At 50.8% G+C, this 24,216-nt stretch overlaps 1 protein-coding gene across 6 annotated transcripts in view; it reads left to right on the forward strand.

Annotated features, from left to right (window-relative positions):
* ATXN7L1 (ataxin 7 like 1) overlaps positions 1–24,216 on the forward strand; it is a gene marked incomplete at both ends in the record, with an annotated part of 240,775 nt that overhangs the window by 185,164 nt on the left and 31,395 nt on the right. For 5 of the 6 annotated variants that reach the window (XM_082846408.1, XM_082846406.1, XM_082846407.1 and 2 more), the window contains 4 exons: positions 568–790; positions 19,056–19,339; positions 22,504–22,586; positions 23,453–23,709. In XM_082846408.1, the coding sequence (XP_082702534.1) occupies positions 568–790; positions 19,056–19,339; positions 22,504–22,586; positions 23,453–23,709 (847 nt within the window). Of the gene's footprint in view, positions 1–567; positions 791–19,022; positions 19,340–22,503; positions 22,587–23,452; positions 23,710–24,216 lie in introns of all 6 variants that reach the window. The other variant, XM_082846405.1, reaches the window with a different exon arrangement.

The following is a 24,216-nucleotide window of genomic DNA, read 5'->3' on the forward strand; positions in this document are numbered from 1 at the left end:
CCTGTGGCCCGGGACCTCATTGTGCCCTGGAGAGGCCACAGGGGTGTGTGGACAGATGCTAGGCCACCTTCTGGATCTAGAAGACCCTTTCATTCAGCCCTGCTGAATGTCACAAGTCCTTGTGACTTAAGTGTTCCTGCTAGGGGTCAGGTTTGAGAAATTGCAATTTGTTATCTAAAAAGTCCTACCCTCCCCACTGCCCCGAGGGACCATGTGGCCTCTGAGTGGCTGTCTGGGGATGGCTTGGGCTGTGTGGTTCTCTCACTACGTTCCCATGACACCGGGCATCCCCTTTACTAGTCCTGTGGCAGTGGTTTTGCAGGAGGACCGTAATGCCTCCCGCGAGAACTGTAGGGTGAGTTCAGCTTGCCACTTGACACAGAAATTCAGAAGGTAATCACTGCTAGTTGGTGGGATATGATGTCAAGCAAACCATAGTCAGAACTGAGGCTTCGGGGACCGACACTGCAAGGTCAGCACTCTCCTCTGCCTGTTATGTACACGCGTATGCATGTGACTCACTTGCTACAGATGATGTGCTGAGTTCTATTCTTTCTCCCCCTGTAGAGAGAAGACACGGTTCAATGTGTAGACCTTCTCCCTCTCCGGCGTCTCCACCCTCCAATGCCCGGACATCACTAGTACAGGTGAAAACGAAAGCCTGTCTCAGCGGCCATACCTCTGCCAGCAGCTCCTCAAAGCCATTCAAAACGCCCAAAGACAATCTCCTAAGCTCCAACAGCAAGCAGCACACAATCTTTTCAGCGAAGGGATCAAGGGACAAAGCATGGTGAGTGTCGGGCGCCGGCAGCCGCCTGTCCTCGCTGCTTGTCCCTGTCACCGCAGGAAACGGTGTTTACCCAGCGGCTTTGTCCAGGAGTTTGGGGAAGTGGGGAGGGAAGGGACAGAAAACCAGAATGATGGGATGAGAAACCTAAATACCAGGAGAAACAGGGCACCTTAAAGGACTATCTGCCCGACAGGGGACTTCTTTCCGCTCCTGAGAGCTGAGGCAAGTTGTGTCTAAGAAGAGGGTAACAGGGAAATATTGCAGGGAAATACAGTCACCTCTCAATTTTCCACCCCAGTGAACAGAAGTGTTGGTATAAATCATCAAAAGCACAGCCAGTCTGCCCCGCAGGGAGTGAGGCCCTGGTCCTTCCACAGGGCCCTAGAAGGCAGGCCCCCCACAGAGCTTCCCATCACAAGCAGCCTGGTCTGCACTCTGTGAAGGAGTTGCCAGCAGAGGCAGGTACTTGGGAGCTGACGACGGAAGGAAGAAAGGAAATCCAAAGGGAATGTCGCTGCCTGTGACATGATGGGGTGGGAGAGGGCTGGTTGCAGGTGACTATGAAAAATCAGAGGCTTTTAATTCTTTTTTTTTTTTTTTTTTTAGTTTATTTTTGACTGCGTTGGGGCTTTGTTGCACTGCGTGGGCTTCTCATTGCAGTGGCTTCTCTTGTTGTGGAGCACGGGCACTAGGCACGCAGGCTCAGTAGTTGTGGCTCCCAGGCTCTAGAGCGCAGGCTCAGTAGTTGTGGCGCACGGGCTTAGTTGCTTCACGGCATGTGGGATCTTCCCGGAATGGGGCTCGAACCCGTGTCCCCTGCATTGGCAGGCGGATTTTTAATCACTGCGCCATCAGGGAAGCCCTAATTCACTTTTTTATCTCCGTCTTTACCGAGAAGTCAAAAAAGGTTACCTGTGGGATGGACAGATAGGAAACCAAAGTGAAAATGAGGACAGGAAGCAGAAGATGAGTATCTTCAAATGCCAAGGACCCAACTTGGAACCCTTAGGGACCGGCTTAGTACAGAGCCTCTAGCCTTATCTTGCTGGCCTCGTGGAGGCAGACAAGGGATAAGTGTGGGCTCTGTTCGTTTATATATCTAAAGAGAAAACCTCTTCTGTTAATTCATGCTACAGAAGATGTCTTCTTACGCTCCTTACGTTTCTTACACTTTCTTACGTTTAATTACACTTACATTCATAGCTGGGAAAGCTGTGGACTAAAATCATCCATCGATTGGTTTGTCACTGCACATGGGCAATTTTGATGACTTTGTAAAGAGCTAACTGTGCCAGATCAACTAAGGGGCCTCTTGTGACAGAGAGGAGAGGTTTGGACATGGCCGTCAAGGAGGGGAGGCACCTGTCGCGCAGCCAGGGCTCACGGACGAGCTTTGTTCTCTTGAGTGTTAGGATCTCTGTGCTATAAGAGGACACAGCTGGTTAGGGAAGACCTGGCCTGAGAGTGACAGTTGGTGGCCTCTGGGCCTGCCTGCTGGTAGCGTGAGTGTCCTTCTTATGGTGACCTTGGAGAGCCCCTGAAAGGTTGTTTGCCGAGGCAGCATCTGGTGTCCTGATGTAAATGCCTCCTGTATCACTGCCTATATACAAATCTCAGGTGGGTGACCTTGGGCAAATGGCTTGATCTTGGTGTGCCTCGGTTTTCCTCACCTGTGAAATGTGGTTACTGATATCTCTAACCCACAGGATTTTTGTGAGGATGAAGTGAACTAATTTTTATAAAAGCAGGAAGCGTGATGTCTGGATCAGGGAACACGTTCAATAAATATTTGATAACGTTATTGTTATCATTATTATCACATGTGCCAAAGGACAGAGCTCCTATAAGCAGGAGTACAGGTTGAGAAGCCCAATCTCCTGGAAAAAGTAGGGAAATGGCTCTTCAGACTCAGACTGAAGTTGAAAATGGAAAAGGCTAAACCCGTTTATTCAGAGTCTAGAAATGAGCTATAGAGCAACTAAATGAAGAAAGCTGGGCAGGGGGCTCATGGGGAGTAAGTCAGAAAGAGACTCGGGGGTCATGGAAGATCATAGCATGAATGCAATAAATGATAACTGATAAACATGGTCCCAGGAGGGTGAGATGCAGCACCAGGAATTCTCCCAGGAGGCAAGGCTTCAAGGGAGACCGCTCAGGTTAGATCATCCTCCATGTTCGGGTCACACCAACTCAACACGCCCTTACTAAGCCCTGCTATGCGCGAGGCCCCTCTTCAGCTAGTGGCAGAAGGTGGTTTTGAAAGAATCTGAAAAAACTAGCCAGGGTCCAAAGAAAAGCAACCAAAAGGATTGCAAGAAGGGAAATAAGCCCTTGTGAAAAAAGGCCTCCAAACACTAGAGCACTGACCTTGTGTGAAGAGCAGAAAGCGCCCGGACAGTTTACCGAACTTCAAGTAGGCAGACATCTAGACGGATCAAGGGGGGCGTAGGCAGACATCTAGACAGATCAAGGGAGGCGTAGGCAGACATCTAGACGGATCAAGGGGGGCGTAGGCAGACATCTAGACGGATCAAGGGAGGCGTAGGCAGACATCTAGACGGATCAAGGGAGGCGCGCTGGGCGAGGCTGAGCACGGACTGCAGCAGCCTCCTGCCTGTGTTCTCACCTCCGGTCAGCCCATCCCCCGCCCACCGTCACTGGGGACTCATACTGGAGGGCTGGGAAGATTTGGTTTGGGGGCTTCCAGGGCCCGCCTCAGTTCAGGGAGCCTTCCCCAAAGGGCGGTGTGGAAGAAGGAACACTGGAGGGGCAAGGAAAGCCAGTTCAGGGCCCAGCTCGGCCACTAACTTTCTGTGTGACCCTGAACAAGTCACTTAACTTCTCTGAGTCTTATTTTCAAGGCTGAATATTTTGTGATTTTTAAGACACCATCCTCAAAAATTCTCCAAGGTTCCTCACTGTCTACTGAATTAAGAGTTAGGATCTCAGCCCTTTATATACTGTAGAATCTATTCCAATGGGTGCACAAAAGGGAAAAAAATAAAAAGCAGAACCAGAGCTGAGTTACCCTTTAAAAGCCAAGCACCTACATCTAGAAGGACGTGTATCTATAAGGACCCTCTAAAAACTGACTGCAAACCCCCCTAATCCAATCTTGATCATTCAGTAACATCCCATTACTCCAGCTTCCCCACCATGTCTTCCCCTGGTCCCTTTGCCTAAACCATCCATCGTCTTTATTCAACTTAACGTTTAATGAGCACCTACTATAATACTATGTGCCAGCGCTGTAACAAGCCCTGAAGATATACAGGGCTTGGCACCTATGGCACCTCTGTGCAAGTTAGAAGAAGGCCTGGATACAGCCCTGGACCAGAGTGCACAATTGGCTAATGGTCTTCATGTCTTACTCATTTCCTCAGCCAGGCATCTAGTGCAGTCTGTAACCTGCACAACTGTACACTGTGACCTTGAATACAAAATTAAATAAGACACACACACTGTCCTAGGGAGTCTGTAAAAAGAGACATAAGCTAACACAGAATACAATGTGATAAGAGCTAAGATATTGGTAGCACAGCAGAAGGGCACCTAACCCAGGCTGAGGACTCAGAAAAGGTTTTTCAGAAGAGGCCGCTCTCGAGCTGAATTTGAAGGATAAATAGGAATAACCTAAACAAAGAAAACTGGATTAGAATGGTAAATCTTATGATTGAGATAGATAGGTAGATTTTTTTTTTAAAACACAATTTTTAAAAAAAACTTTTTTTTTTTTTTTTAAGGAAATGGGGAGGGTGTTCCAGGCAAGGGGAACAGAACATGCGGAAGTACTTGCTTGTGGGGAGAGGCAGGAGATGAAACTGAGTAGGTGAATGAGGGCCAAGTTATAAAGTTCTGCTGTATGAGCTAAATTCAGGAATTTGGACTTCACCCTGAAAGCTGCATGGAGCTGTTAGAGGAGCAGTTTTCAATTGTACTAAGACCCCCCGACAGCAGTATAAAGGATGGCATGAGGGGCCACTCAAGAAGCAGCCAGAAGAGTGAGGATGCTTTTGCATAACGCAGGTGGGGCGTGGTGACAGCCTGGACCCGGGCAGCGGTAGTGGACGTGTGTGGAAGGGGCCAAGTGGGAGAGGTACTGAGGAAAACCCCACAGGACTTTGGGGCTGGTTGTATTAGGGCTCGTAATGCAAGGGAAGTGTTTAGGGTAATGTTCCTGGCTTGGACAGCTGGGTGGCTGGTCCTGCCACTTCCTCAAGAGAAGGACAGAAAGGGCCAGCGTCTAGGGTGGAGATGAGAGGATGAGTTCAGCCGGGGAGTCCACGGAGTTTGATGTATCTGAGAAATACCTACATGGAGATGTCCGCTGGGCATTGAGTGTTTGGCCCCAGAGGTCGGGAGAGAGGCGTGGGCTGGGAATGGAGATTTGAGAGTTGTCAGCGTAGACACAGGCATTGAAGCCGTGATACAGATGGGGATTCCTGGGAAGATATGTGGCTTATTAAGAAGAGCAGGAACCAAGGGCAGGGCCCTGGAGAATGGGGTCTGCAGAGGGGAGGAACCGGAGGAAGCAGGCTTCCTTCCACAGCATCCTGTCCCTTCTCTCCTGGCCCAAACCCTGCCTGCTTCTCACTGCCCATCCCAGGGACCACCTTCTTCTCAAAGCCTTTCTCTCTCATTCTCTTCCTTGTTGCCAGCCACCTGATACACTAGCATCTCCTTTTAATCCCCGCTGCACTTCGTTTTTGCCTTACCTGTGACTCGTTCTGTGGTGCTACGGATTAGACCTCTGTATTCCTTCTGCTCCGTGGTAATTGCGGGGCCTCTCACATGGCAGGTCCTCACACTCAGCAAACACAGTCCCCTTGTCAGTAAATATTTGTTGAATTGAATGAAATGGATTTGACCATTGGAAAGCATCATAAGATTTCCATTCCTGGAGGTGGTTAAGCCTTTATCTAGAATTGTTTAGACTGGCACTGTCCAATCACATGTAATGTGCACCACACATGTAATTTAAAATTTTCTAGTAGCCACGCTGGAAAAAGTGATCAGAAACAAGTGAAATTAATTTTGAGCAATATGTTTTATTAAATCTAATATAACCACAGTATTATTTCAATATATAATCAATGAGATAGGTTCTTTTTTTTTTCTTATGTTTCAAAATCCTGTGTGTGTTTTATACTTAACGGCACATCTCAACTTGGATACTAAATTATCACTGGAAATACTTGATCCGTACTTAGACTTCATTAAAAAGAAAAAAAACAGAGATTATAAAATAGATTTGCATACTAAGTTGTTCCAAAACATACTTAAAACATTTTCTTATAACTGAATCAAGTACCTATTTTTAAATTGTAATGAATTAAAATTAAATAAAAATTAAAGTTCAGATCCTCAGCCACATCTTACGTGCTCAGTAGCCACACATGGCTAGTGGCTCTTGTATCAGACAGCACAAATCTGGACACCTGGGCCAGGTGAACGCTCTGGTTCTTTGATTCACAGGTGTGTGAAGGTGGCTCCTTGGGTCTCTTTAATGCTGTCCTCCCCTCAGGAGTTGCTAAATTCCAAGGGGGAAGGAACTCTCTGCTTTCTCACATTCGCCTGCTGCTGCCAGGGGTTTGGTGGGGGCAGACCCAGAGGACCCAGTTTGGCCATGTAGAGAATCCCCTGCCCAAACTCTGTTCCCTGCTTCGAGGAGCTCTGCATCTAAAGGCCAAAGCATAAGCCTTGCCTGCAGGTGGTGGGTCATGGCCTTTAGATGAGATTAACAGCAGGTTAGCAACACGCCTTTTTCCAAGTAGCTCAAATTCACGTGTCTGGCCATAAAACACCGCTCCTAAGTTCAGGCCCACCTCCTGCCGTCTCACATAAGGTTAAATGGTCCGTGGATTCGTTGTTTTCTCCCTTCTGTGCCTGGAGAGGTTAAAAAGTAACTGCATTAGAACAAAGTGGGGAAACAGGGCATCCCTGTGCTACCAGCCTTGTCCCCTGCAGATCTGCCTAGCAGCACCCACGGTTCGCCCAGCTCCCAGGCTCTCAGAGCCCTTCTCCACTAATTCACCGTCCTGCCCGTGGGGACCACCCCTGGGGGAGCCAGAGGCCAGAGGATACCCTGCCCGAAGCCCATGGAGCCCGTAAAGGTGGAGGGAGGTGGGTAAGACTTCCCAGGTGGAAGTCAAGAGGGAATTAGGACTGGCTCTTTCTGAGCTCAGACGAGGGTCTCAGGCTTTTCTTATGAGTCGCTGCTCATCCAGAGAACCAGCTCCTTACACGGGGTCTGCATCAGCCGGTCTGACTTTCCCACCTGCTGCCGCTTCAGCCACCCTGGTCCAGCGCGGTGGGAGATGGGGGAGCTCAAATCCGCCAAGCTACTGATGTGGGCGGGAGCAGGGAGGAGGTTTTCCTCCCCCGCGTGACTTGCTGCCTTCTCTTTGGGCCGTATCAGCCCACTGTGTGCTGAATGCTACATGTGCTCAGCTATTAAAAATGCAGAAGATGAGCCTGCTTCTCCAGAAGGAAAATGAACCAGAGCAAGAGACAAATCAGCAAGCTCCCGGGTCTCCTTGCGAGTGCCCGGCGGCGGGTGGAGGAGGGCCCCCCCTTCTCACAGAGGCAGGGCTCCTGTGGGTGTTCAGGGTGGGAGGCGTGTGCTCCTGGGCAGCGGAGGCTGTGCGGTAGGAGCACTCTGGAAGCTGTCCCGCCGCTTTATGGAGAAGGAAGTGATAACTGCGAGGCCCCGTGGGAGAGACGAGGCCGGCTTATGGCTCTTGCCTGGGGTGGGCTTGAACTGGGGGCAAGACCACGGCTCAGTATCGATGCCTCCCACAGGACGTAGGGAGTAACCTCAGGACTTTGGCTGAGGCTGGAAAATTCTAGAGACCCAAAGGGCTGCAGCAGACCCTCCAGGTGACCTAACCGCTCTGACCACCCCAGATCCCTCAGCAGGGTTCTTGCAGTGCCCCTGCCATGCCTAGTGTTCTTCAGTGGCCCTCCGTTGTTTGCCACAGAAGCCCAACCCCTTTGGAGGTAGATATATGATCTGGCATTTCCCACTTGTCCAACGGCTACTGCCAATGTTTTAACCCCTTCATTTCATTTTCCAGGTGTCCCGATCTCATTGTAGCTCCTCGTGTGCTGTTTCCCCTACCAGGAACAGCCTCCTTGCCTGTCCCTACACATACTTAAAATCTCTGCATCGGGCTTCCCTCGTGGCGCAGTGGTTGAGCGTCTGCCTGCCAATGCAGGGGATACAGGTTCGTGCCCCAGTCCGGGAAGATCCCACATGCCATGGAGTGGCTGGGCCCGTGAGCCGTGGCCTCTGAGCCTGTGCTCCGCAATGGGAGAGGCCAAAACAGTGAGAGGCCCACGTACTGCAAAAAAAAAAAAAAAAAAAAAAAAAAAAAAAATCTCTGCATGAGCATCACTTCCTCCATGAAGCCTTCCTGGACTTTTTATACAGACTGAGATGCTCCTTCTTCTAAGCTCCCATTAACACTCAAGATACCACTATAACAGGTACCATCATACATGGTACTTGTTTGCATCTCTATCCTCCCCTGCCCTCTCCTGCATGCCCATTTTTTAGCATGGAATCTGGTGTCCAGTAGATATTTCATAAACGAATGTACGATGAGTGAGTGAACGAAGGAAGGGGTCTGTGAAGTACAACTGCTCCTTCTTCTTCCTCACAGAGATGCTAAAGGAAGCAACAGGTATAAATAATGATTTTTTGAGTTCTCGAGGAGAAATCAGGGTGCCATTTTCCATCATGAAATTCTTTTTCTCCGTTACAATTTATTAGAGTTCGGAAGAGAGAACTAGGTCCTGGGTGATAAAAAGGAAAAACCCTCTGTGCTCTGGCAAGAAGGGAAAGGTATTTTCTTTTCAATTAGAGGCAGCAGTTACAGTCATGACCATAGCACAGCCTCTGCGTGTCGTGTCCCAGGATGCGCTTGACCATATGAGGAAAACCCCGGGCAGAAGGGAAGTGAGGAGGTGGTATGGCGTTCCACAGAAGTCCCTCCCTGGACTCCCACTTACAGATCCAGCCCCTCACACACGAGATGAGGGGGGCACATTCGGAGGGCAGTTTTTGCCCCTAGTGGTACAGGCGTGGGTATCAAGGGAGATGGAATGGGGCAGAGGCTGAGGGAGGGAGGGTGGGTGGACTGAAGGAGCAGTCAGAGGTTACCGTGATGAGCCACAGGCTAGAAAGGGCAGGTGGGTACGAAACGAGGATGGAAGGGAGGCAGGTTAGGATATTCAGGCATCCAGAGGGGATAATGTCCCTGCCAGGACAGGGAGGCATCTGGAGCTTAAGCCTCTAAGTGCGGCCTGTTCCCTGAGTTTCAGAAGAACAATGGACAGCTCCTTGGGTGTAAACTCGGCTGACCTCGTCAAGTCACAGAAGTGCTCAAAAATAGAGACCAGAGTCTAAGGAAGGAAAATACAGGCTGTGACAGCTGGGGAGAGAAAAGAAGTGGCATGACTGGAGAGAGTCTGAGCCATGAAGCCATGGTCCTTCATATCTGCAGAGCACATTGCAATTTTTAGATGCCTTCGTAGCCCCACTCCCTTTTTTTTTCGGTTTCTTTTTGTTTCTTTGTTTGTTTTTTGTTGTTGTTTTTTGGCAGCACCGGGAGACTTGTGGGATCTTAGTTCCCCAAGCAGGGATCGAACCCAGGCCCCCAGCAGTGAGAGCGCAGAGTCCTAACCACCGGACCGCCAGGGAAATCCCAATAGCCCCACTCCCTTTTGCGCCTCAAGGCTGCTCGGTGATGAGGTGAGGAAACAGATCTCCCTGAGGTGGCACACACAGCTGGACAGGGGTGGAGCTGGGGCTGTGATAAAGATCCCCGCCCTTAGAGCTCCCTGAAGTTCAACCCCTTTCTCGCCCTTCACTTTGCTGAACGACTGCCCTGGGTCAACCTTTCTAAGCCTCGGGTTCCTCATCTATAAATTAAGGGTGAGGAGGAAACACGACCTCCCGTGTGGGCGCAGCCTACCGCCCAGCGCCTGGCAGTGCTCAGTGTGTGCATGGCAAGGGCGTGTGAGATGCATGAGGGATGGGGGGAGGTCGACAACACCCCTGCAGTGTTGTCGTCGCCATGGCTCCTCTACCAAGAAGAGAGACAGCTGCAGGCTGGTCCTTTCCTAAAGCATTTGTGCTGCTAGAGAGCTGCTTTGCTTCGTATTGTGTTATGTGATTTAACCTTCACTGCAAACATTGACTCAGTCATCAAACACTGATTGAGCCTAAGTGCTAAATAGTATGTATGTCGCTGGGATAACTCCAGAGTGATGTATGCACTTGGTCCAGCTCCCCGCCCTCAGGTAGTTCACGGCCTGGCGGGGCCACAGAGTCTTAGAACTAAAACCTTGCTCTTTGTTGTGATAAGTGTGGCAGAAAGACCAAGGAAGGCACAGCCAGCACTGAGGGAGGAGAGGACCCGTCATCTGGATCAGGGCAGATGGGGGCGTGTTCACCCTGAGGCGGGAGGCGGCACGGCAGCAGAAGGAACTGCCCACCCACGCAAAGGCCCAGAGCCAGGCGAACGGACACAGCGTTCCAGGAGCTAGAGTCCCGCGAGGCGCTGGGAGAAGGTGCCCGGGGCGGGAACCGTCGGGGACCAGCTGCGAGGTTGGACTTGGTCCCCTGGGCAGTGGGGAGCCCACAAAGTCTTCTAAGCAGCAGGATAGCAGGGTCGGATTTGCATTGGTGGAGATGGATTGAGCACAGAGAGAGGCTGGATGATGATGGGATTTCGATACAGGTTCAGGCAAGCCGTGATGACGGTGAGCACGAAGCCTGAAGTGGTGACGCAGAAAGGGTGACACCGTGGGGGAAGGTCTCCAACTGGATGGTGATGTTGCTAACGCAGAGCTTTTTAAAAACGCAAAGTGTATTTAATTCGGGGCAAAGCATTTCCTGAGTCTGCTGTAGGGCTTGGCCTCCTAGATGGAGGTGGCTTGGGTGCGGGGCTGCCTGCCCAGTTCTGGATTCCAATACGGAGAAGGAGGAAGAGGTCGAGAGGAAAGATGCTTCCTGGGGAAGTGGCCCCGTGAAAGAAGCTGGGAGCAGAGGCTCGGGCGCTGACGACAGCCAGGGATGCTATGCTCAGAACAAGCTTCCTGAAAGCAAAAGCTGAGGGCCTGAGCCCCGGTCCCGGTTCCCTGCCTTCCCTGGCAGGGGGATGGAAGATGTTCTGTGAGGGTCCCGTCTCTCCCTCTGGGGCGGTGTTGGCTGCAGGGTTTGAGGGAGGCAGTGAACGTGCTGGCTGCGCGGGCTCTGGAAGGCGAGGGGTAGGCCCGGCAGGCAGGGCAGCTTGTAGCTCCAGCAGCGGGAGCCGATGACCTCTGGTGGCTGCAGGCGGGAGCGCGCCCACTGGCAACTCGTGAGCCGAGTCTGGACTGGGCCGGCGCTGGGGGCTCCGTTCTGCCCTGCACCATCGCTCTCTCCAGAATCCACTTGCTTCCTGATCTCCTTCATCTGAAATCCTGCCCTGAAAGGCCCTTGATACCGTTTATGCCTTGATGAGAATTTCACTGGGTACTCATTTTCATTGTGAGGCTTTTCGTTCTCACCTGTAGAAGGAAAGGCACTGAGCAGGTATGGTTGGTTTGGTCTGGGCTTGTCTTAAATTCCACCCAGACTCACTGCCCGGGGCTGCACCCCTGCAGGCAGGCTGGTCCCCAGTGCACTCCGGAGACAGCCTGTCCAGCTTCATGTACCCTCTACTGTGCCAGGACTCTGTTTTCCCTTCGTTATCTTCCTCTCTCCTCTGGCTTGCTGATTTTTCCCACCATCTTGGGGTATTATGACTCCCCAGGAATGTCAGGGCATTTAGTGCCCATTGATCTTTCATTGGGTTCGGAGACGACCTTCTGAGCTCCGTGCCTTGGGAAGCCCTGATTAACAGAAGTGTCGGAGACACTAAACAGAGGCTGATGCTGGAACTTCCTGCTTCCAGGGAACGTGAAGGAGCCTAGATGGGGGCACATAGAGTTCTTCTTCCAGAAGCCGTCTTAGGGCCAGCAAGGACCCCCATTGCCTCACACAGGTCAGGGTTGCAGGAGACTACATGTTCGTATGAGAGGAGCCTGGAGTTCCTCTCACTCTTCTAGAATGTGTATGCAGGTGGGAGCTTTCACCACTAGTCCAGGCTTGGGCAGTGACTAGGAGACTAGAGATAGAGAAGCAGGTGGGATTGTGAAGTAGGGCTGAGGGCTCCTGGAAAGGGATTGAGGCTGAAAAGGCTTCTCACTCGGCTCTGTCTTTCCCCTTCTGCACCCCCAAGAAGTGGTCCTCTACTCTGGGTAAATATGGACGGCCATCTGCTCCCACCCATCTTCCACTTATGCCCCCCACATCCTCTTCCACCCCTCCCCCCATCATGGGACCAGAAGGGCTAAGAGGACAAAAAGTTCTGATGGTGACAGTGACTTGCACCCCAGAAGCATCAGGGGCAGTAGGGAGAGGGGACGGCGTGATCCTCTCCCCCTTTTTGTTTTTGCTACGATTTATTGAGGACCAACTATGTACCCAAGCACCATGCTAAGCACTGTATATGTATTATCTCTGTTAATCACTTCAAATATCTGTCGTGACCTTCATTTTACTGATAAGGAAACTGAAGCCAGAGTAGTGAAATTCTGAGATGAGCCAGGCAGGGCAGCCTCACATGCCTGCCTGGGCTTTGCGCTGCGAGGCCATCCTGCCGAGGTGAGGTGGAACAGAGGCCAGCGCTCAACCACTTGCCAGGCTGACCGCCATCTTTGTTTTGTTTTGTTTTGTTTTGCGGTACGCTGGCCTCTCAGCGCTGTGGCCTCTCCCGTTGCGGAGCACAGGCTCCGGACGCGCAGGCTCAGCGGCCATGGCTCGCGGGCCTAGCCGCTCCGCGGCATGCGGTATCTTCCGGGACCGGGGCACGAACCCGTGTCCCCTGCATCGGCAGGCGGACTCTCAACCACTGCGCCACCACGGAAGCCCTGACCGCCATCTTTTAATTCCCACGGAAGTCAGATGGCTTTCCCACCATAATGCATCTAGCAATAGAAAAGGCAGGATTTGGATCTAGGTCTGTCTGATTTCAAAGCCTGTATTCCTAACCGTTATCCTAAGTTATCTTGCAACACCTTCCACATTCTATGACCTTACCAGAACAATGACAAGGCACAGACCCCCAACTCAGCCCTACTCGTTCTCCCTGATTTGATCCTTCTTGCCTCTGGCCACGTTTACAATTTGTCAGCGTCAGCTTGTTCATTTCTCCCTGCCTCCTAAGGGAAAGTCCCACATCATTCTTCCGAGCAACTAACCGCCTCTTCCCGCAATTGATGGATGAGATCTTGACCTATCACCCAAGTCACTGATGAATCTTCTTGACACGCTTTAATCTTCTTGGCCAGCGATGGGCCCCTGCGAGCTCCTGTGGGTACGACTCTGGGCTGGCACGAGACGCTGCTAACCAATCATTTTTGCCTCAGCTGTCGGGGCCGCTCACCCCCAGTAGCTGTGTGGTCTAACCACATTTTGCCAGCTTGCTGAGGGTGTGTTATGTGGGAGGGCATCCAAAACTGTGCAGAGGCCAGGAGAGATTATGCGTGGTGCTTCCTCTCTGCCCACCAGGCCTGACACTCAGCCACAGAATAATGTTACTCTGGCAGATTTCCTTATTTCCCGCGCTCGGTGGTTGATTACCCTGTTTACGGCTTGCTTCAGGTGTGGACAAATTGGCTTTCTGAAAGTTTCCCCAAACGTTTTCCAGATTGAAAAAAAATACTATGCATTCATTCGTCAGGATTTATATAGCACTTCCTGTGTCTGTTGTACCAAAATAGGACTTTGCAGCTCTGTTATTTAGGCCGATTCTTAGGGATTGCCTGACTCCCAGACTTCAAGCATGTCCCAAGCATTCCTTCAATTTAAAGAATCTAAATTTGACTTAATGGCCTGATAGCAGCCCCCAAAATGCATCCAAGAGAGCCAAGTAGAATTCCTTCTCTGAGGACCTTTTAAAATAAGGTCAATTCCTTTTGCTTTGGGAGGACTTACCTACTATTCCTTCTTGGAAGGCAAGAGGCTGGGTGAGATGACCCTTTCAAGGGTCAGCCAGTGAGTCAGAGATCCTCAGAATTCTGCCCGACCAGAAACACAGGCTCATGGGCCTTAGTGGAAGGAACTGGTGGGAAGAAATCAGACAGCTGAGAACTCTCATCAGACATGTAGCCCACAGCACAAATACCATATGTCTTCAGGCTCCTGCCTGTGAACTCCATCTTTCCCCTGTGCTGCTAAGTGGAACAGGGCTGGCGATGATTTCTGCAGGCCTAAAGATTTTCTGGACCATTCTTTTAAGGCTCATCTGTTGATGATGGAAGGATAAATCATGATCGCCAGGAAAGCAGAGCTGGAGGGAGAGCAGCTTGTCCCGCAACACGTTGGTGGCCCTCGAAACCACACCATAAGATTCTCCACCTCTGCTCTTTTGCAGACATCACTGGGCGGGGAGGGGAATCTACCTGGTGCCAGGAGAACCATTTTTCTTAAAGCCAGAGGACTCTCCTTGGTCCAGAAAGGTAAATTCAGACAGGCCAAGCACCCAGGAAGGAGACGCCGGCAGCCGAAGCAGCATAAAGAAGCAAGGTAGATCCAGCAAGGAAGATGAGGGGGGACTGTTCTCGGCTGTGGGATCCCTTCTGGGGACCCGGGACAGAGGCGCGAAGACAACAAGGAGATAAGTGCTCCCAGTGTATTAGACACAGCAGGGGCACAAGCTGCAGCCCTGGGCTCCCTGAGAGAGTTCCTCCCAAGCAGACAAAACAGGCATTATGAAAGCAGCAGGAAGAGTGGGGACACGTCTTTCCCTTTCAAACCTTGTTTCTCAAAGAAAGGACAATAGTGAGTTGATAAATGCAACTAATTGTGAGACCTCGGTGAGTGTGTAAGTGCATCCCTTAAGATTGAAAGGCAAGGAACTCGAGGGGCTTTTGTTAAACTTAGGGGGAACTAAGCAAAGAGGCTAATAAATTGCTTAGTTAGTAATCTGGGTGTTGCCCGTTCTCCACCCCTCCCAGCTCCTAGCAGCACATGGAGGTGCTGGGGCTCCTGTGATTTGACACAAAGTGGGAGATGCTCAAACTGTGACAGCAGGGGTCAGAATCTTTTGGCTTCTTTCCAAATGGAAGAAAAGTGAGCCTGTTATTCAGGGTCTGCTGCCCGGGCTAGAACACTGTACTTATTGGCTGGGAGAGGTGATGGCAGAGGAGGGAGGGGAGTGGGAAAAGGGACAATGGGAGAAAGGAGAAGGCAGTCCTGAGATGATGGTGTTAGGCCAGTTGTCCTCCCTCTCACATGCGGGGGTGTGTATGTAAGTGAAACAGGACCTGGGGCTCTCAGTAGTGTCTTATGTTAGCCAGGGCTGAAAAAAATCAAACCTCTGGGATTGGCTTTCCAAATCCTGTGGTACCTTCTTGCAATCATTTGCTCCTTGTTCATCTGTTTGGGATCTGGGGGCTGTTGCCAATAGTAGTGAAGAAAGGAGACTAAATTCTCTCAGCTGGACCAGTGGCTGACATTTATGCTGGGGAATGAGGGTGGTAAGGTTAACTAGGAAGGTCTTTCTGTGTCTGTCTCTCTCTCTCTCTCTCTCTGTGTCTCTGTCTCTCTCTCTCTCTCTCTCATTTCCCCCGAGGATGTGTTTGACCCTTGCTACTATCACTGAGCTTCCTGCTTCCCTGTCTTCTCTTAACACCCAGCAGAAGTACCTTCTCAGTGCAGGCCACAAGCAGGTTGCCTTAGAGGGAAAGCCCAAAGCCTTTGGGGGAAAGAAAGGATGCTAAAGAAAAAAGGATCAGGGCTTCCCTGGTGGCGCAGTGGTTGAGAGTCCGCCTGCCGATGCAGGGGACACGGGTTCGTGCCCCGGTCCGGGAAGATCCCACATGCCGCGGAGCGGCTGGGCCCGTGAGCCACGGCCGCTGAGCCTGCGCGTTCGGAGCCTGTGCTCCGCAGCGGGAGAGGCTGCAACAGTGAGAGGCCCGCATACCGCAAAAAAAAAAAAGAAAGAAAGAAAGAAAAAAGGATCAGAGATGGTCCGCAGTCTGTCCTCCTGTCTGTCTGTAGCCCTTCTCCCTTAGCTAGTGGACACCCTTAGAATTCCCACCCCAGCAACTCAATCTTGCTTCTCTTCCCACTGCCAAGTGGCTGCTTACCTGGCTTCAGGGGTGTTTTTTTACTCCGTGGCTCCGCCCCTCACCTGGTCTTTGGAGCCCTTTGAAACATTCTTTCCTTAACACCCCCCATTCCAGTCCAAGAGGACCACACATCAGCCTTCCCTTCTTGTTTCTGATGCACTTCAGTCCCACATCCTGTCTCTGGGCACTGGGATTGAAGTCCAGCTGGAGTTACGGAAGCGTTGGCAGTAGAGGCTGTGAGTGGACCACGCTCAAGTAGTGGAGAAAATCCCAAATTAGGAGATCAGTCAGTCACACATATTCGCTGGCTTGGCTCAAACTCAGTCACTAACATGCAGTCAGGAAGAAGCATGACCATCAAAGAGGTGAGTCACGTGGCACTGTTCCAGCGGCTGGACCTGCTGCACCTGTGCTCTCGTAGCTGCCTTAAGGGACTTGCTGGAGTTGAACCATGACTTCAGGGGAGAAACGCTGGCTGTACTGTGAGCATCTGAGGACCACTTGACTCGGTTTTTAAATTTATTTCATTTGGTCTAATTGCTCTGGATCATTCTATCCCAACATCATATCTCTGTCTGCTAAGCTCATGAGTACTCAGCACGCAACTCAGACCGGCTCATGGGACAAGAGCTGGATCTGGAGCGTGAAGGTCCTAATTTCCTTTCCTGAACTCACTTGGCTTCACGAGGAACTATATGAGGGGAGGCCACACACGTGCTAGAGAATCTTCTCACCTGGCTACTAGGCCACGTGTTCACATCAGCACTTGAAGTTTAACTTTTTTGTAAAGAAATAAAAGTCTGCAGGTCAAAACAAGAGTGACAGATAAATCAACAAGAGCTTTTTAAGCAGGCTCTTACGTATTTTTAAAGTCAGGATATTGAAGTATAATTTAAGTTACATGAGTTTGTAATTTGTGGGTTTTTTTTTTTTTTTTGGTTTGTACATTAAAATTTTTTTTTAACTATAGTAAAATACACGTAACAAAATTTCCCATGTTAACCATGTTTAAAGTACAGTTTAGGAGTATTAAGTACATTCACATTGTTGTGCAGCCGATCTTCAGGACTCTTCAGCTTGCGTAACTGCAACTCGATACCCGCTAAACAGTATCGCTAAACTGGATACTCCCCTGCAACCACCATTCTCCTTTCTGTCTCTATGAACTTGACCACTCTAGGTGCCTCATACAAGTGGAATCATACAGTATTCACCTTTTGCTGACTTGCCTATTTCACTTAACATAATGTCCTCAGTGTTTATCCATGTGTCAGAACTTCCTTCCTTTTTAAGGCTGAATAATATTTCATTGTATATATATACCACATTTTGTTTATCCATTTATCCATCAGTGGACATTTAGGTTGCTTCCACCTTTTGGCCACTGTAAATAATGCTATGAACAAAGTGTACAAATATCTCTTAGCGACTCTGGTTTCTATAATTTGTGTCTTTTAAAATTGAGGGAAGGAATGAGCCTGGACGTATTCCATATCCCATGGCTTTGCATTTTTCACCATTTGGAAGAAATCAGGAATGCAGCACTAATTTCACCAGGTAATATCTTTGCAGCTTCTCAGTGTGCTGACTTTTCAAGGGCTTCTTGTGCTCTTCTTTAGCGATAGGGGAGTGCTTTGAGAATTGCCATTAACTAGAAAGTAGCAGCAGTGCAGCTATATCTCGGTGATTGAAACACTCATCAAAGGCTGAACTGTCAGTGACTTGGTGTCTAACTAAAAACCACTGTTCCAGTTTCCCCTCACGTGGGGCTTGAAGTCCCACCCCACGCTTCCCCGGGCCAAGAAAGCACATGGTCCTGGGGTGGAGTCTCATGTCTGGAAGCATTGTGCTCCACTACTGAGTGCCCTTCTCACTGGCAAAGGCCTATAAATAACATGTGGGATCCTGTTCCACAGTCAGCAAAGGGGCAGGGGCTGAGGGGTTGCTGAAATAATTTCATGAACAAATTGATCAAAGAAATGATCTGTGAATGAATCTTAGGGAAGGGAGAGCCGGCCAGCCATGTGGGCAGATAAGACTCCTCACCTGCAAAACCAGCCTGTCTTTCCTGTCCTGCATTGTCTGCAGGCATGTCTAAGCCCTCTTCTAGCCCATTTGGCATTCAGATAGCTCAGTCAGCTTCACTCTCAGCTCAGAAATGACTTGGGGGGCTGAAGTTGTTCCCATTCTGCCCCCCTGCAAGGAGGAAAGGGAATCTAGTTCAGGAACCAAAACAAAGCTTTTTCATCTCATCTCATCTTTTCAGACCCCAAGACAGAGTTCTCCACCGCCCCCCAGACACAGGGTCATCCAGCATGAAATGCACAGAAATCAGATGCATATCCGTTGCAGGAGAAATGGCAGGGAAGTGGGGCTAAGGTGACAGACTCTGAAGAGCAAACACATACACCTTTGTGCTCTGTCTTCTTAAAATTCATCCTCTCACCTGCCAACCTTGAGAATTGCCTATTTACATAACTCGCTGCCTAAAATGGAATATTAGATAATGTTCCATGGCGGCTCACTCAGTTTGAGCCCATCCCCGGGATCTGAGTGATCCAGAAGTCCTCTGACAGTGCAGAGCGTGGCACGCTGGCCCGCAGCCATGCCTCCGTGTTGTGTGAGCTCCGAGCTAAACAGATGTCAGGCCCGATCGCCTGGGTGGGAGACCAGCCGAGCGGCGGGGGGGAGGGGGCGTGATTCAGCACGCGGCTCCGTGGCACAACGGCCTTCGTGGACAGACAGCATCGCCTCCTGAGCTTCACAGCAGGCGCCTTGTTCTGCCCAAGGTGCTGTCTCAGAGACTGCCGACCAAAGGGACTGGGAAAGGGGGAGCTGCAGGATCTACGGGGACAACCGGTCCAGGAGGTAATCAGTTCTGATGCCATCCCTGGCGCTGCGCCAGCCTCACACCCGCTCTTGGTCCTTTCCAAGGCGTGCATCTCCCTCCCATCAGAACTGGGATCCTGCTGCTCTCGTAGAGGAGGGGTATAAATAAGTGATAAGGAAGTGTCCTGATAATGATAAGCAGGCATATCATCTCCGCAGACCAGATGAATCAAAGAAGGCAATTGTGTGTGTTTGTTCATTTATTTTTCAGTGTTCCGGTTCCCGTAGTCAGTTTAGAGAAAATTCCTAACCTAGTGAAGGCAGATGGTGCCAATGTCAAAATGAACTCTGCAACCACTACTGCGGTCACTTTCTGCTCCACCTCATCCTCTGCCGTCTCCACCCCACCTGTCATTAAGCCGGTCTTGATGTCCAAGTCAGTGCCACCTTCCCCAGAGAAGATCTTAAATGGCAAAGGAATTTTGTCTGCCACCATAGACAAGAAACACCAAAATGGCACCAAAAACAACAACAAGCCTTACAGGAGACTTTCAGGTACGTGTCTGTGTCCTTCGAGTCTGGCTCGTGATCAGATTGCAGTTGAGTTGCGTCCAGAACGAGGGAGCGATGCTTTCTTATCATAGAGCAGGTCTGTTTCGTTTTAAGGGAGACACGGAGCTTACCTGCCAACAGGAACCTCCCCTGCCCCTAAAAATACAGGGGAGAACTGGTTCTCTTAATCCCGGGCCAGATGCGGTACCTCGCTCAGCCCAGCCCTGAGCAGCAGTTACCTTAGTGACCCCAAGGCAGGAGGCTCTGCAACCCCTCAGCAGTCTGTGGATTCGGAGGGTCTTGTCCTCACACTGACAGGCCGAACTGCCCCTGGGTTCCGGAAAGCAGAGTCGGGCAATCCACCGTGATATCTCCCAGTAGCTCAGGGCAGGCTTGGGACAGTCGCCTTGGTGCTGTCTGCCCATCTCCATCCTTTGGTCTCGTTGGTTTCCAGGTTGATTCTGTGGTCTGGGGCTGCAACTGCCTTTCCCACATAAGCAGATTGGAATTTCCATCTGGGAACACTTGGACTGGCACAGCAGATGGGGTGTTGAAGGGTCTCTCTCCGATCTACTTGATTGCCCAAGTACCTCAGGGTACCCAGAAAGGTGCACATGGCCAGTCCTTAAGACAATGGTTGCGCTTAGGGGCCCCCAAGTGGGTGATAGTTGCTTTGGGATTGTTGTAGAAGGAAATCCGGCAGTTTTACTTTCTCTAAAAGACCAAGAAAAGCTATAAACCTTATAACTTCTTCACACACTCTGGGCATTTATCAAATGTCAACCAGAAAAAACAAAATACAGTTGACCCTTGAACAGCGCAGGGATTAGGGGTGCCGACCCTCCACGCAGTCAAAAATCCCTGTATAATTTCTAGTTGGCCCTCCGTATCTGCAGTTCCTCTGTATTTGCGGATTCAGCCAACCTGCAATCATGTAGAACTGCAGTATGTACTATTGCAAAAGATCCGCGTGTAAGTGGACCTGCACAGTTCAAACCCACGTTGTCCATGGGTCCACCGTACAGGGTAAGCTGCCCTGTGAGAGTGAAGCTGTGTCCTCTGGTATGAGCATGATTCCTAAGTGCCCCAAGAATTGTGGGTCATTTTCATTTTGTACTTTGTGTTTATATGCGTTTCAGTTTCTCTATCTTACCTCTGTCACTTTTAAAAAGTTTACTTCTTAAAAGTACCTCAGGCCCAAAGCATTCTAATGACACAGTTATTTTACCCTGAAAATCTCTCCATGTCCTTTCCACCTGCTGTCCAGAAAGAAAGGCAGAGCCTGGTGCTCTCTTGAGGGCGGGGGCCTCACTGTGTGGACGGAGCCCCCCGCTCCTGGCTGTCTCCCTGCAGGGAAAGTTCATCTTCACTCTGCAGAGGGGGCAATCCAATAGGCCTGTCTGGGCGCAGTGAGGCCGGCTTCCTCCTCCTGGCAGAAGTATGACCATGGCTTCCAGCCGGCACCTTAATCTGAAGTTGGTCGGGCATTTTGTGTGTGTTTGGGGATTTTGCATTTTGTTGGTGGTTTTGTCTCATTGGCTCTTTTGCTATTTCTCTCTCACTTTCACATTTGGCAGCCAGCTCCTACCCCCAGCCAAGCAACCTGCTCAGTTCCAGGCCAGCACGAGGGCCGGTGTGGATCTGGGCACGGGTCTGACTCCGCCAGGCCCACGGGCAAGAACTCACACCAGGCGGCCTTCAGCCTGGCACCCAGACCCTCCTCGGTGGGCAGAGAGGGCTCGTAGGAAGCGAACATCTCCAGGCCTAGCAGTTTTCTTTCCTTAAAAATGAAGCTTAAAAAAAGGAGACAAAAGCAAAAGAAAGAGGCAGGATGCATTTTGATAGTCAACCAGGAAATCTGTCTCGGACATGAGAATGGTTTTATTGCAAACATCATCATCACCACTGTCGCAACCTCCCCACAGCTCCCAAACCTTCTTTTAAAAACAGAATGCATTCATTTATTATGGTCAGAGCTTACTCCACCAAGTTCAGGCAGTTTTTCAGGCAAGGTAACCTCTTTTTAGCTTGCAGCCATTGGAGGCCCTTAAGGAGACATTCCACCAAGTATATATACACCCCCCCGCGCGCCCATCCACCCACCCGCCAATGCTGCTGCCCGTCTCCCTGGATGCTCAGAAGAGCTATGTCATTCTGCCCTGCAGGACTCAGGTGTTTGTTGGGTGCCTTCCAGAAATGGCACAGGTCATCAAGAGGTGGAACTTTAAAGCCTGAAGGGTCCTTAAGAGATGGCCGCACATCCCTTCGTTTTCCAGGGGAGGAGAGCATTTCTGTAATCCAGAAGGGGTGAAGGATCCAAAACGGGCATAAAAAGAGCAGATTCCTTAGAAGTAACCCCAACATGAGCCGTCAGGAGTCCAGCGGGAAGGCAGGATCTGGAGAAAGCCCGCCTCCCTCAGCAGGTCCCCGAGGGACCCGGCTTGTTCCCACCTGGAGCATCAGGCCTCAGTCCAGGGGCAGAGCGACTGTGACACTAACAGGCCCTGCCCTCTCTGCACCTTCAGGTTCAGCCCCAGTGTAAATCCCACACCTGCCCCTGCCCCTGCCTATATGTTCCTGAATCCGGGAAATGATCTTTCTGGCCAGCGAGGCTGTGTGGAAAGCCTCGTGCTGAGGACTTTGCAAAGCATTGAGAGAGGCAGGTCACACTGACATGTCAAGGAATAATCTCCCACTTAAATGACTAAAACTATTAGGGAGGCAGGGCAGGAAGGGGTTGGTGATGTATTCTTGGAGCTACCCCAGGGGAAAAAGTGGCCCTTGGGCCTCAGGTGGTTCTCCCTGGTCTGCAGCCACCTCTGCCCAAAGGTACCGGGGGAATTGTTTGGAGTGAAAGTGTGAGAGCAACTGGCTCCTTTCCCTCCGCTGCCCACCCCCCACCCCCCATTCCCTTGTGCATTCCGATCCCTACCGCCTCCCGCTGGACTTGGGAATTCTTGGGTTCAGAGGGGAGCGCCATCTTCCCCCAGCGGTTCTGGAAGCATTTTAGCAGCCGGTTGGAAAAAAAAACAAACCAAAAAAAACAGATTGCCTGACAATGTCTCACTTGTTGGTGCAAATGTGCATTTTTTTAAAAATGTGGTCTTAATGCCAAATCCTATTTAGTCTCCTTTTTTCTTATATTTTTTGTTTGTTTCTTAAACCAGAGAGAGAATTTGACCCAAATAAACACTGTGGAGTATTGGATCCCGAGACAAAGAAACCTTGCACAAGATCCCTCACCTGCAAGGTATTTCTCTTTCCATAAAAAATACTTCCTGCTCTCGCTGGGGCCTTTGTCGAAATGTTTGCATGCCACTCTCTGCACACGGCAGGGTGTGGAGCCTCGACATGACCCCCAGCTGTTCTTTGTAAGGGAAATGCTTTCTTCTCTTCCATGGTAGCAGAGCGCCTGCCTCAAGCTGGCTGGCTTTTTAAGAAGGGAAAAAAAAAAAAAAAAAAAATAGGCTTCCCCTGTTACTTGTGAGGCCAGACAGTAAATTGTATTTATAGGCACTCACAGGCGGTTCTAAACCCTGCTACGTTTTAATGTATGCAGGAGCAGCGCGGCGGCGGTGGCAGCGCCCTGAAAGGCAGCCCCGGAGGGGAGGACGAGCCGCCGTGCCCCTGATCCAGCCACAGCGGGGTGGCCAGGGGACAGCTGACCCAAGGCGGCCGCCAGTGGGTGGCCCCCAGCCCCGTATTTCATACTGAACTGCCAGTGCCTCTTGGGATGGAGGCTGTGGCCCTCTCTGCTTGGTGGCTCTGTGTGTCTGGGCCAAAGCAAGCCTCCCACCTGCACCTGGATTAACTCCAGCACGCCCTCACCGTTGCCTTTCATCAGAGAGGTTCTCATGGGTTCTGCGCTGAAGCTCGTCATCTTATGCCATTTTTTGGAGGAAGCTTTGGCTTCTTAACGCCAGGAGCGTAGGGCACGGTTGCGTTTTGTGTGGTCTCTGCCTCTTCCCAGCCACAGAACAGGAGCTGTTGCCTTGAAGTTGACTTTTCAAGCACCTCTAAATTCCCTTGAATTGCTGTTTCTGAAATGGAGGGCCTGGGGAAGCAGGTTTATGTGCTGATCAAAGAGGCTGTGCTTTCCGTCTCTCTTCTCCTTAGACTCACTCCCTAAGCCATCGGAGGGCAGTCCCAGGCCGGAAAAAGCAATTTGACCTCCTTCTGGCGGAACACAAAGCCAAGTCCCGGGAAAAAGAAGTTAAAGATAAAGAGCATCTCCTGACTTCGGCAAGGGAAGTACTTCCAAACCCATCCGGGCCAGCGCAGGACTCGCTGCCGGGATCTTCAGGGAGCTTGGGCCCAGAACCTAAAGTCGCGTCCCCTGCAAAATCCAGGCCACCTAACTCTGTGCTTCCTAGGTAAGTCCCACCTGGGCGATAGAAGCCTTGAGTCCGTGGTCAAGTGATCCTGCCTGGCTGGGTCGTGTGTGGTCGGATCACGTGTGAAATGGGAGTCGTTATCGTCCTACCTGGGGAGGTGGTTGTGAAGTTGAAGGGAGAGAATGGGCGTGAGGGGCTCAGCCCAGTGCCTGCCACGTAGCGTTCAGTGGATGTTACTGCTGTCACCGTTGTCATCCTCACCGTGGTCATCGTTGCCGTGATTGTCATCCTCCATAGCAGACCTATATCCGACAGGATGTGTTTTCACGGCGTAAGAGTCAGCTAGAAATAAATAGCTGAAAGGATGGCACTCAACCACCAGGCAACTTTCTGGTCACCTGAAAGTTTTTAGATTAGTTGAAGATTCCTGGAGCAGAGAGTGGGGGAAGCCTGGGGGGATGGGTAGTCAGCACAGTTTAGGAGCCCACTTGCCATGATATTTTGTGAATTTTTTCCACAACTCTCCAAGGGTCAGGGTAAAGGGAA

The sequence above is a fragment of the Leucopleurus acutus genome (assembly GCF_964270905.1).
Source record: "Leucopleurus acutus genome assembly, chromosome: 9".
NCBI classification, from domain to species: domain Eukaryota; kingdom Metazoa; phylum Chordata; class Mammalia; order Artiodactyla; family Delphinidae; genus Leucopleurus; species Leucopleurus acutus.